This window comes from Mus pahari, chromosome 20 (genome assembly GCF_900095145.1).
Source record: "Mus pahari chromosome 20, PAHARI_EIJ_v1.1, whole genome shotgun sequence".
Taxonomy (NCBI): domain Eukaryota; kingdom Metazoa; phylum Chordata; class Mammalia; order Rodentia; family Muridae; genus Mus; species Mus pahari.
The window spans coordinates 9927259-9940120 of NC_034609.1; the positions used below are offsets into that span (position 1 = coordinate 9927259).

General features: G+C 48.4%; 1 protein-coding gene across 1 annotated transcript in view; it reads left to right on the top strand.

Moving 5' to 3' along the window:
- Positions 1-12862, top strand: part of Gpt2 (glutamic--pyruvic transaminase 2) — a 34698-nt gene that overhangs the window by 14602 nt on the left and 7234 nt on the right. The window contains exons 5-9 of the mRNA XM_021220212.2: positions 1371-1501; positions 4128-4371; positions 8343-8422; positions 10236-10372; positions 11486-11660. Of these exons, the coding sequence (XP_021075871.1) occupies positions 1371-1501; positions 4128-4371; positions 8343-8422; positions 10236-10372; positions 11486-11660 (767 nt within the window). The remainder of the gene's footprint in view (positions 1-1370; positions 1502-4127; positions 4372-8342; positions 8423-10235; positions 10373-11485; positions 11661-12862) is intronic.

The following is a 12862-nucleotide window of genomic DNA, read 5'->3' on the forward strand; positions in this document are numbered from 1 at the left end:
GCCCCACGTTGTGTCCTGGATGGAAATATCCAGGTGGGAGCCATGGGAGTTGTCTTACCCGACTCTAGACACGTAGTGTGGAGCCGGCGCTGTTCCCCACACTGAGGGACACATGTGGCTGAGAGGAATGGAGCCTCTGTGCTCGTGGAGTGTACTCCCACTTCTGAGAGAAGCGAACAGTAGCAATAATCGGGCTGGAGAGAAGGCGCGGCCGTTAGGAGCGTGTCTTGCTTTTCCAGAGAACTGTAGTTGAGTAGGAGCACCCATGTTAGACTGCTCACATCTGCCTTTAACTCCTGCTCCTGGGGGTGGGCTGAGGTCCAGTGCTTCTGGCTTCTGCAGGCGCTTCCACTCATGTGCATACACGCACACACACATACTTACATACACACATACTTACACACACACATAATTCTTTTAAAATAACTCCTAAGGATTTTATATGTGAGTGTCGTTTGGAGCTTTCAGGACTTACCGGAGAAGAGGCAGAAAGCTAGAGGAATATATAGGGAGAGAGATTAAGAGAACAGACTGGAGCTTGGTGTAGTGTGGCACAACCTTTAATCTCAGCACTCAGGAGGCAGAGGCAGACAGATCTGAGTTTGAACTTAGCCAGGTCTACATAGGGAGTTCCAGGCCAGCCAGGGCGATATATAGAGACCCTGTCTCACAAAACCTGACAATAACGAGCAAAGGTTGACATCCAACCTCAAGAGGAGGCGAGTGGGAGAGGCTTGCAGATGCCCACCAGAGAGAGGGCACAGCGTGGGCTTCAGGACTGGGTGTGATCCAACAAAAGGTGGGGCTGGGCTATTCAGGGTGGCTATGGAACTTGGTGACAGTGATGTGCCAGTTGGTAAACTGAGAAGTAGATGAGCAGTCACTCAGGGAAGTGACTTCTAAGCAGAGGTGTAATGGGTGTGTGTGTGTGCGCTAGATGCTCAAGGATCAGCCAGCCTCCAGGGTTTCTGCGTTGGTGTTACTCTGAGCTATCTTGGAGTACTGGTGTCAACCTGTTCTCTCAAGTTCTGTAGAACCATGTGCAAGCAGCCAGCTAATACATGGAAAGCCCAGCTCTAACGGGTACTGTTGTGGTCAAACGCGCCTGTATCCCAGGTATGGGCACTGCTTGGTACTTTAGAAACCAAGGCTCAATGTATAGAAGATGCTCAGTAAACACTGGGTGGGAGGATGTGTGGGTGGATGGTTGAGCCCAAATAAGTAGGTACGCATCTTGCCATAGCCCAGAGGAGTAGGAAAGAGGCCCCACCTTAGTGTTCACCGCCATCTTTATCCCCAGTTAATTACATGGCTATCACACTCACCATACATTCTCGCCTCTAATCCTCATCTTGCTTGTTGTTTCACAGGATCTTACAGTGCTAGCCAGGGCGTTAACTGTATCCGTGAGGATGTTGCAGCCTTTATCACCAGGAGAGATGGTGTGCCTGCAGACCCAGACAACATTTACCTGACTACTGGAGCTAGCGACGGTATTTCTGTATGTGCAAAAGTGATCTTGTTTGTTTGTTTGTTTGTTTTTCATGGCAAGGGTTTCTCTGCGTAGTCCTGGAACTCTCTTTGTAGACCAGGCTGGTCTCAAACTCACAGAGGGCTGGGACTAAAGGCATGAGCCACCATACCTGACGGCGGCCCATTCTTATCCCCAGTGTTCACTTAGGTGATGAATAACCTTGCAGGTTAGGGCCAAGTGTTTGTAGCTAGGCAGGCAGGATACAGGCTTAGTAGATAGAGCAGGCCACCCTCTGGTACCCCTGTCCCAGTAGCTTCTAGTCCCTGATGGTTTGCATGACCCTGGATACAACTGTAGCATCAGTTTCCTTCAGAGGCTCCGCCAGCAGGCCCTGCTGCTAGGGAGCTATAGGATCCCTGAGGTTGCGTGCTGCCCTCTCTGTTGCCCAGCATATGCTGTGCTCTGTGCTCTTCCTTTGCCACTCAGTCTCTGCCAATATTGTGACAGAGTAGCATTAACACACATACATAAAGGTCACTTCCCGAGCGTTCAGTTTCTGTTCTGTAGTAAAAAGAACATATACTGTAACAGCAGCAGGGGCTATAAAGGCCTTCTGAAAAAGACCAAAAGATGCAGCAGTGTATGGGGCGGGGAGAGGCAGGGGAGAAGTGCTTTTTAAGCCAAAGATCAGTGTTTGTAAGATCGTCATCTGGAAAGAGGCCCAGTGTTTTAGGTGAGCTCACACAATGGGGGATAGTTACCCAAAAAAAGGGCCAGAGAAGCAAGTCATGGCTAAGTTCTATAGGGCCCTAGAAGCCACGCTGAGTATTTAAATCAGAACATTGGCACTTCAGTAAAGGGAGGGTGTCCACACACTTTAATCAACATGCAGCTCAACTTTGGCCTGGCCAGAAAGAGCCAAGTAGCAGTAAGTGAAGGCGCGCTTAGGAGATGAGGAGTCGATCAGCAGTGGCGTGGACCATGTGGACTAGAACAGTGGTTACATGACTGAGACTCTATTGTGGCAGGAGGTGAGTGGACTAGAGTCAGTGGTTCCGTGGCTGAAGTCTGAAAGTCTAGGCTTGTGGAGGGCATGTCCTCCTGGGTTTTTATTTGTTGGCTGGTTCTGTTTATTTCTCAATGCTGGGGATCAAACCTGGTTCTCAGAGTGGAGCAAGCGCTACACTTACTTAGCTGCACAGCCCCCATTCACTTTTGTCATATTTCTCTTAGGCTCTAGCCCTCTGCTAAGCACCATTAACTTGTGCATTCTTCCTATGTGAGCTGAGCAGTGGTTGCTATTATCATTTCTATCTTACTGGGCTCTTTGTCTCCTCACGGGCTCTTGTTTTGGAGTTGAGTGTGTGTTTCCCAGCACCTTGCAAATAGATAGTGCATTAATCTCCTACTCAAGCCCATGAGGAAGTAGGCCCCGAGGCAGTACGTGCACATCATGCTTTCCAGTCTGGCGGGAGTCTTGCAGCACGGAACTGAACCTCAGATGAACCCTGTGCATATGGAAAATGGAAGCTCTCCCAGCAGACGGTTTTAGCTTGCTGACTCCGAGGACCATTGCCATTTTCACCAACACCTCACATGACCCCACGGTTTCTTTTCTTTTCTTTTTGTTTTTAAGATTTATTTATTTTACTTGTATGAGTACACTGCAGCTGTATTCAGATATACCAGAAGAGGGCATCAGATCCTATTACAGATTATTATGAGCCACCAAGTGGTTGCAGGGAATTGAACTCAGGACCTCTAGAAGAGCAGTCAGTGCTCTTAACCACTGAGCCATCTCTCCAGCCCCCCCCCCCCCTTGGTTTATTTTCTTAAGAAATATATAAATATGTACCCCGCTTTGCTTAAAAATGGGTGGAAGTACCTATCACCTGGTAGCTGGTGGCACCATTTCAACAGTCTCTTATGTAGGAGTCTTATGTGTGGGCCAACTGATGATTATATTGATGATAAAGTTGAGTTTAAATGAGAATATCAGGGTGTGGTCTGAAAAATTCTAGGGCAGGACCAGCATGTAAGCGGTTTTAGAAAGTGTTTGCTTGTTTGGTTGGTTGACTGGTTGGTTGGGTATTTTGATCTCACAATGTAGCCCAGGCTGGCCTCAAACTCATGATGGCCCTGACTCAGCTACCCAAGCCTTGGGATTATGTATGTGTTGCTGCATACCTGTCACGTGTCCAGTCCTTACTACATGCCATGCATTATATCAAGAACTTTAAGACAGTCTATGTTTCTTACTGCCCACAGCACCCCTCATGTTCCGGTTAAGGAAACAGAATCAGGGAGATGAAGCAACCTTGATAGGCTTGCACTCGAGGCCCCTGGTAGACAGCTGGGGCTGGAGCTCATCTGGCTTGTCTGCCCATTGCCTCTTGAAGGATGAGAGAAGCAGCAGGAACCCTATAGACTAACTGTGGGTCTCAACCTCTTTGGGGAACGTTGACTAACCCTTTCACAGAGGTCACTTGAGACCACTGGAAAACACAGATAAATACATACGATTCCTAACAGTAGCAAATTTACAGTTCTGAAGTAGCCATACAAATAGCTTTAGGGCTGGGATCCACAAGATGAGGAATTGCGTTAAAGGCTTGTTGCGTTCCGAAGGTTGAGATGTTGCTTGTCGTTGCAGACAATCCTGAAGCTCCTGGTCTCCGGTGGTGGCAAGTCACGGACCGGCGTGATGATTCCCATCCCACAGTACCCCTTGTACTCCGCGGTCATCTCCGAGCTCGACGCGGTCCAGGTCAACTACTATCTGGATGAGGAGAACTGCTGGGCTTTGAATGTGGACGAGCTCCGTCGGGCACTGCGGCAAGCCAAAGACCGCTGCGACCCTAAAGTTCTCTGCATTATCAACCCCGGAAACCCCACAGGTCTGTACTTGACTCTCTGGCCACGTTCTTAGGGGCCTGGAGTGGCTGGTGTGCCAGACACTTGACTACTGGGAAATTAAGTTACGCAAGGTTTTCCCTGTTCCAGTTTCCCAGTTCTCTCCAGATTTGCTAACAGCTGTGAGCCTCGCCTCAGGCCACCTCAGGAGATGAGAGACTGGTACCTTTTTTTTTTTTTTTTTTAGCTTTTGTTTTGAGCAGGGTTTTATTACTGACAGGACCTGTTCTTGTTCATATTTTACATCCAGTTGTAACGACTCATCTCTTTGAGGATTCACACAGACTGTCACCACTCAGTCTAAGGCGTTTTGATGCTAAGTTCCTCTTGTTTCACAGCTGGATTCAGAGTGCTGGTGTATGGAGTTTGGCTTTTCCTTTGAGAAGAAAATTCAATATTAAAAAAAAAAAGACCAAACAACAACACAAAAGCCTGATTCTAGACGTTGAAAAGCACCCAAAGCCGGGCGTGGTGGCGCACGCCTTTGATCCCAGCACTCGGGAGGCAGAGGCAGGTGGATTTCTAAGTTCGAGGCCAGCCTGGTCTACAAAGTGAGTGCCACGATACACAGAGAAACCCTGTCTCGAAAAACCAAAAAAAAAAAAAAAAAAAAAAAAAAAAAAAAAAAAAAAAAAGCACCCAAATTTTGTATGTTTTTTTTTTAAAAGAAAAAAAAAGTATCCAGCCCTGCCCGTTGTGACTCCTGAGCTGCTGGCTCTTGTGTCTCCAGGGCTCTTTGGATTAGAGAGCAAGAACTCCTTTCTCCTTTGTTGAGCTAAATTGAATTGAGGCCAGAATACATTAGAGTTGATTGTAGAATCTGCTGCTCTGAGATGTGAAATGATGCTTCAGTGTGCTGAAAACAACCACTTTAATTTCTGAGTGCAAGCAGGGGTGTAACTGGTGCAAACACTGGTGTGTGTGCTCCCATGCCTTGGTAGGGGGATAGAGTTCTACCCACGGTGCACTTCAGGGAAATGACAGAGTTGTATTCTCAATTGTGCTGTAGGCCAGCATCACAAAGCGAGCTTTGAGAACCTCTCAGACCAGTCCGGACAGTCTTCGCAGCTGATGAGAACCACTTCTTCAGGACTGTGGTTCCTAAACGTTTAAAGCTTGTTAAAGTGAAAAATGTAGGCTGTGCTCACTGACACTTTAATGACTGGTCTAGGGCTGGAGAATTGGCAGGTCTACTCAGTCCAAAGATGACACTTGTGCTGATCCCAGGGCCACACTTGGAACAGCAAGTCCGGCAGCATTTGTATGCTGAGTCGGCTGTTGAGTCAGTACCTTTTTGTTTGTGTCCTTGGAGACTGTGTTCCTGTCTGGTCTCATACTTGCTCTGTCATCTGGGCAGCTCAGACTCATAGCAGCCCTCCAGGCTCTGAGTGCTGGGACTATAGGCGAATGCCGCTGGCTTGTCTTTTAAGTCAGGGTTTTCTACTCAGGGATTTATCTAAATCTTTTTACCTAGCTGCCTTGGAGAACATCCCTCCTGTTCTAAGTAAAGAGATCCTGTGACTGTATATTATTATAAGTAATATTCTCTCTCTCTCTCTCTCTCTCTCTCTCTCTCTCTCTCTCTCTCTGTTTGAGACTGGCTCTCACTATGTAGCCCTGGCTGTTCTGGAACCTATGCAGACCAGGCTGGCCTCAAACTCACAGACATCTGCTTACCACTGCCTCCCAAGTGCTGGAACTAAAGTCATGCATCACCATGTCTGGTCTCATAAGTCATTCTTATGAGATTAACTTTTGAGTGGGCACCATCTTTCCTTGCCTTCTGGGGTCTTCATGAATAGAAATCAGTCAGCTGCTAAAAGAGGGTGGGCGGTAGGAAATGGAAACTTTCCAACCACATGGTTAAAAGATGTCAGAGAGGCTTGAGATGTTAAGGCAGGGTGCTTCTGGTTTCAAGACGAAAATCCAGCTCAAAACTGAAAGACGCTACGGTGGAGCTGTGGAGTCCAGGCATCAAGAAGCAACCGGAATCAACATTGTTGTGGTTGCTTCTCAGCTCTGCTGTCCTCTGACTTGGGTTCCTTCTTAGAATCTATCCTTGGAGGCCTTCAGCAACTCCAGCCATTGCCCATCAGATGAAACCTTGGAACACACCTTCTGTGCTCTCACTGAGAGCCCTAGCCCAGGAACTCACTGAGCCATCTCAGAACAAGTCAAGCCGCTAGCACTCTGATAAGCCGGCTCTTTTACTTATTCACTTAGAAGTCCTCCTCGGGCTGGCCTCGAACTTGCAACCCTCCTGCTTCAGCATAGCCAGTGCTTGTGAGAGGTGTGTGTCACTACACCTGGACGTTAGGCCAGGGCCATTTCTCTTATCTCCTGTTGGGGTGTCCTCATAGGACAGCTATGGTATGTTACAGGAGAGAGGAGGTGTAGTCACAGATGTTTCTGTCAGTTTATAGGGAATTCCTTTTGCCCATCTTCTGGTTTGGCCCTTAGGCACTTCTTGCCAGCTTTTTGGACCTGTATCAAAGCTGTGTCTCAAACAGGGTATAACCTGACCCCTGTAAAGCCATACATGACTTTCTCTTATTCTCTCAACTGTTCATGTTTGTCTCTTTGGTGTCTTCATGTGCAGTGATTGCTGAGTCCCAAGCCCTGGGTAAGCATAAACTTGTCTTTATTTTCAAGTGTGCATTGTGTGTAGCAGTGGAATTTTTGTATCTTTCCCATCCCTTTTGTTCCACCAGTCTGAAGCCTTTTCAAGACTCTGGTCCTTCAGTTCCTCTTTGTGTTCCCCTTTGCATTTTGTGAACATATTTTGGTATATTCTAGTGCTCACATCTCGGCTTGTATTCCATTCGGATATAGTTAGGAGATCACGAGACCCTACTAAGGGTTTGCAGGCTGCGTCTACCCACAAACTGGCCAGCCCCTGTTTGCAGGAGTAGTGCTGGTTCCGTGTAGAAATCATTCTGTAGATAAATATATATACATTTTTTCTTTTTAGCCAAAAGGCAACATTCTACCTGCTTTCATCCACTATGATATCTACACATGCAGAAATTATTCATGTGTACATATCTATATTTGTGCACATATGCATAACATACATATATGCTATACATACAATAAAGAAATCAGCAAGCCCGACTGAACACGCCAGAACTTCCTGGTGTCTCACTGAAAGCCAGAGGAAAACCCAGGGGGAAAGTTCCGCTCCCACCTTCTTACCCTTGGTTCTCTGTCCCAGTGGTGTGCCTGCAGGCTGCTGACTTAGTGTCTTGCCCTTTGAAGCCATTCTCTGACATGGGTAATGGGTGTGTCTTCCCTGTGGTGTTGAGGCACGTCCTGAGGAAGGAAAGAAGAGCAGTGTGTTCTCTCAGTGTGCAGAAGCAGCTGGCCGGAGGCACCAGCCTGGCTCATTCATTCAGTGTTCTGCAAGCACTGATCTGAGCACTCAGGGTAGATGATGAGCTGGGATTAGCTTGTCACTTCCTTGTGGGCGTGTGCATCTGCCTTTCTCGGAAGACACCCACAGCTTTTCTTCAGTAACTCCAGTTCAGTTGCCATATCGACCAGTACAGTTTTCTGCATTGCTTGCTGCTGGTGCGTAGTCTAGGAGAGTTAGAGGCCTGATGAACTCCACTCTGTCAGTTTTATTTCCTGCTTAGTGTGATGCTCCATGCCTTCCTGTCCTCAGGAGAAGACACACATCATGCACACATGTGCACTCCGCAGCTGTAAGGAGAATGGAAAAGTTAGGTGTGAAAGGCCATTCCTTCCCCGTGTCTCACTTCATTGCGTTGGGCAGGAGTGGAGCCTGTAGCCATGACTGGAGCTTGGCATTGCTGCTGTGCCCCCCAAGTAGGAGGGTGGTCTCTTGGGATCTTCAGGGACCTTAGGACACCCAAGTGATTGGGTGGGAGTATTACTTGGGGACAACTTACATAGCATTACAACCTACATTTTGGTTTTCTTGGGGATTTTGTAGGCCAGGTACAAAGCAGAAAGTGCATAGAAGATGTGATTCACTTTGCCTGGGAAGAGAAGCTTTTTCTCCTGGCTGATGAGGTAAGAGCAGTCCCAAAGATTGGTGGGGTAAGTTCAGAGAGGGAGGGGGGCAAGCCCTCTTGTATAGGGGAGAATTATTATTATTCAGGTCTGATTATTCTATAGCCATAGAGAACTTTCTAGGCAGAATGATCCTGGCACACAAAGGCGAGGGTGGTGTTCATTCTTATCCTGTGAACTTGGGACATAAATTATCTCTCTGTTGGTTCAGACTCTAGTTGTATTGTACACACACACACACACACACACACACACACACTGTATATATGGGAGACTGAGAATTCACTGTGTAGCCCAGGCTACCCTAGAACTTACTGTATAGCCTAGGCTGGCTTTAGATTCACAGCCATCCTCCTGCTTTAGTCTCACAGTGTTGAGACTACAGGTATCATCCAGCACTCTCAGTTAAATTTCAGAATTTTAACAGATTACTTTAAACTTGGAGGAGGAGGAGGAGGAGGAGGAGGAAGAGGAAGAGGAGATGATGATGATGATGATGATGATGATGATGATGATGATATATAGTTGGAGCCTGGACTCAAGCTGTGTCTTCAGACCCTACTCCTCTCGTCTCTGTATGCTGGCCTTGTACATGACTATCTTTCCAGCCTTGAAAGCAGCTTTTCATCCTTGTAATTCCAGCAAGTTTACACCTGATTGGTTTAACTTGAGCCATAATTATTGGGCCAACCACAGTAGCCTGGGGTTGCAATATGCAAATTGGCCAGGCCCAGGCCAGGCGCAAGTTCTCTGCCCTTTCTCCAGGGAGGCCTTCTCTGAAGGAAATGCAGGGGCTCCTACCCAAGAGGGGTGTGTGGGGTGTAGCTGCCCTGTGGGGGAAGAGGCTGAAGCCACTCCTAAGGCACAGTTCCCTGCCTCTTGGTGGTCCCCGTCTTCCTTCTCGTTTACTCTCCAGCAGTTTGTGAGCCTGGGAGAATGTCAGGTCTGTAACTGTAACTTCTCGAATGCCAGTCACAAGGCCTGGGCTTCCCATTCTTTGTCTGATTTGGAGGAAACTGAGAGTCCATCCTAGCCATTGATGCTTTCCCTTCATTTCAGTGTGTTTATTGTCTCCTTTCTCTTTAAGCACCCTGCCACATTTAAATTGCCATAAGTAATCATGGATCTAAAAAACTTACTTTCATCAGTGAGACCTGGGGATTCCCTCTGGAAGTGTGCCGACTGGGAGGAGGGTAGGCCTCTGACTGCCCCACTGCCTCAGCCAGCCAGCTTCCCTGAGTAGGAATAGGCGGGGTGGTGGTTCTAGGCTGTGAGTGCTAGATCCAGAGATGGGGAAGTGTGGGGGTGTGCTCTGGCAAAAGGAGCAGAGACAAACCTGGTAAGTGGCATAAAGGACATCCCACAGAGTTCACCCCAGAACAGAGGGCGGAGGGCAGGAAGCTGATCCCACTAATAGAGGAATGAACAATGCTTTAGTAGAAAATGTGCTGGGGAGGATGGAAGTCCCTGGTGTCACCGCTGGCCTGATGCATCAGACAGGCAGGCTAGAAATGGGTAAATGTAGAAGTCAGGGAAGCGCCTGGGCTGTCTTAGGATCCAATCTGAGGCTTTTCCCATGCTTGTTCTGGAAGGTTCCTTCAGGCACATTCTGACTTATGTGTGGAAATAGCATTGGAAGTGGGGCTGGCTGGCTTGTTCAAGGCTGGACTTGGTGGCCTTCCACTGACAGCAGGTTAACTCTGTACCTATGCACCTCTCCCGTGGTGTAGACCGTTGGCTACCCTGAGCCACAGCCTTTATTTGTTCAGGCCTTCCAGAAGGACTCATTGCAACGGTCATGTTTCCCCTGCAGGTATACCAGGACAACGTGTACTCTCCCGACTGCAGATTCCACTCCTTTAAGAAAGTGCTTTACCAGATGGGGCACGAGTACTCCAGCAATGTGGAGCTCGCCTCCTTCCACTCCACCTCCAAGGGCTACATGGGCGAGTATGTCGGCCGCTGCTCCTCTCTGCCCCGGGCGGGCGGGTCTGTGGTCCCAGCGCTTGCACTCTCCTTTCTGCCCACTGCTCTACTTGTAGTCCCCCCCACATGATTTGAAAGCAGCCTTCATCACTTGCCGCTGGAGTAATAATCAGGAGACAGGCTGCATCTCTCTGGCAAATCTAGTGGTATAAGAACCGCCTGTGTGCAGAGGCTCCAGGGAAATGCAGCCAGACTCAAAAGAAACCAGACTGTGGATAAGTGATGGGAATGAAAACAGGTCCCGTAGCAGCTCTGAGTCTGGAATTTTCTGCTCTAACATCACCTGAAGTTTGAAGGTCCATGAAGAGAAGAGTTAGATGGATAAGTACCAAGCTCTCTGTGCAAGGCTGCCTTAGCACTGGGGCGGTTATAAGACCAATATTTGGGGCCCATATTTGTGACTAGTGTTTACTGAGCACTTACCCTGAGATCAAGGCACAAAGCCAGTATGTTACCAAGGAGTAAAGAACCAGGCAGAGAGAAAGCTATGGAGCCGGTGGAGAACTGAAGTCAGAGAAGAGGTAGGACTGCCAGAAGATGGGACTGGAGTAGGAAGGGAGACATTTGAGAGAACATTCTAGGTCGGAGGAATGGCATATGAAACCCGAATGTTTTGGTCAGGTCAAGGGAGCCGTCTCCTTACATTGTTCTGGGCTTAAGTTGATGTAGATTAAGTGTATATGAGTCAGGTTTCAGGGAAAGCAGCTATAACAGAATGGCTGGAAAGTATAGAGGCTCAGAAAGGGTGACACTGTCTCTTTTTTGGACATGGTGGTTCAGACATCCCAGGAAGGCAGAGCTGGGCTCCTTGAGGTGGTTTAAGAGCTGTGGCTTGTGAGTCTGCTGCTTCAACCTGTAGTCAACCTGTCAGACAAGAAGGGAGAAGAGGAAAGAGAGCTCTTGCTGCTCCGTGTAGGAGAGTGACTTGTAGTGACCTGTTCACCTTCCACTGGCCAGATCCCAGCCACAGCTGCCTGCTGGGTATGGAGGGTGTGGTGTTATAGATCTGGTGTCCAAACTGCGTTTATGAGGGCTTCCTCTAACTGGCCGGTGTGCACCTCCCTCTCCGCTCTCCAGGTGTGGCTACCGAGGGGGCTACATGGAGGTGATCAATTTGCACCCTGAGATCAAAGGCCAGCTGGTGAAGCTACTCTCCGTTCGCCTCTGTCCGCCGGTGTCGGGACAGGCCGCCATGGACATTGTTGTGAATCCACCGGAACCAGGAGAGGAGTCCTTTGAGCAGTTCAGCAGGGTAAGTCAGCCTGACCTGAGTCCGTCACTGCTATGGCCAGGGTCATGGTAAGTGAGCAGCCACCACTCCATGTCACCCTTGCATCTGATGGTGTGTCTGGGCGTGTCCACCCTCGGCCATCTTTCAAGGGGGCACCCTGACATCTCTTGGTTGTTGAACCACCCTCATGAGTTAAGTCTAAAGATGCAACAGAGATGCAACAGTTTAGAAGTGGGAAGACTTCCTGTGTGAGTGAATGGACTCTTCTCTCTCACTGTGAGCATCGTAAAAGTCAGTTCCCAGATGTAGGCCCCCCACCCCCCGCCCGCCTGCCCACCCTTGGAGAGGAGTGTAGGGGGCGGTTGGCTTGTTTGTTTTTTTGGACACAGGGCTTCGCAGCCAAACTATTTTTTAATTCAAGATCCTCCTGCTTCAGCCTCCTAAAGGCTAGGATTATAGGCGTACCTACCGCACTCCCTTCTCCTCCTCTTTTTTGTAGTAAAACTAAACTTTTTTCTCGTTTTAAGTATACACTTCTATCCTGCTATAGTGAATGCCTTTAATCCCAGCACTCGGGAGGTAGAGGCAGGAGAACCTCTGTGAGGTTGAGGCCAGCCTGGTTTATATAGTAAGTTCCATGACAGCCAGAGCTATTCAGAAAGACAGACAGACAGTTCTTTTTTTTTTTTCTTTTAAAGATTTATTTATTTATTTTGTGTATGAGTACACTGTTGCTCTCTTCGGACACACCAGAAGAGGGTATTAGATCCCATTACGGATGGTTGTAAGCCACCATGTGGTTGTTGGGAAATGAACTCAGGACCTTTGGCAGAGCAGTCAGCACTCTTAACCGCTGAGCCACCTCTCCAGCCCCAGACAGGCAGTTCTGTTTCATTAAGGAAAGCCACTCAGGTTGTTGTGCAGCCCTCCCCCTGTCCCATCCATCGCAAGAACTTCCATCCCCACTCGACACTTGAGACCTAGTAAGGACATAGTTTTCCACTCTCCCATTCCTCGGTTCATGGCAACCGGCATCCTACTGTGTCCCCATGAATTCCCCTAAGACATATATGTATAGGTGGAATTACACGATGTATGTTCTTGTGTGACTGGCATGTTCCACTTGGCACAGTGTCCTCCAGGTTATCCCTGTGGAGGCCTGCCCAGAACAGCAGAGGTCTCTTTGGGATTGAAGGCCAGGACTTTTTTTTTTTTTTTTTTTT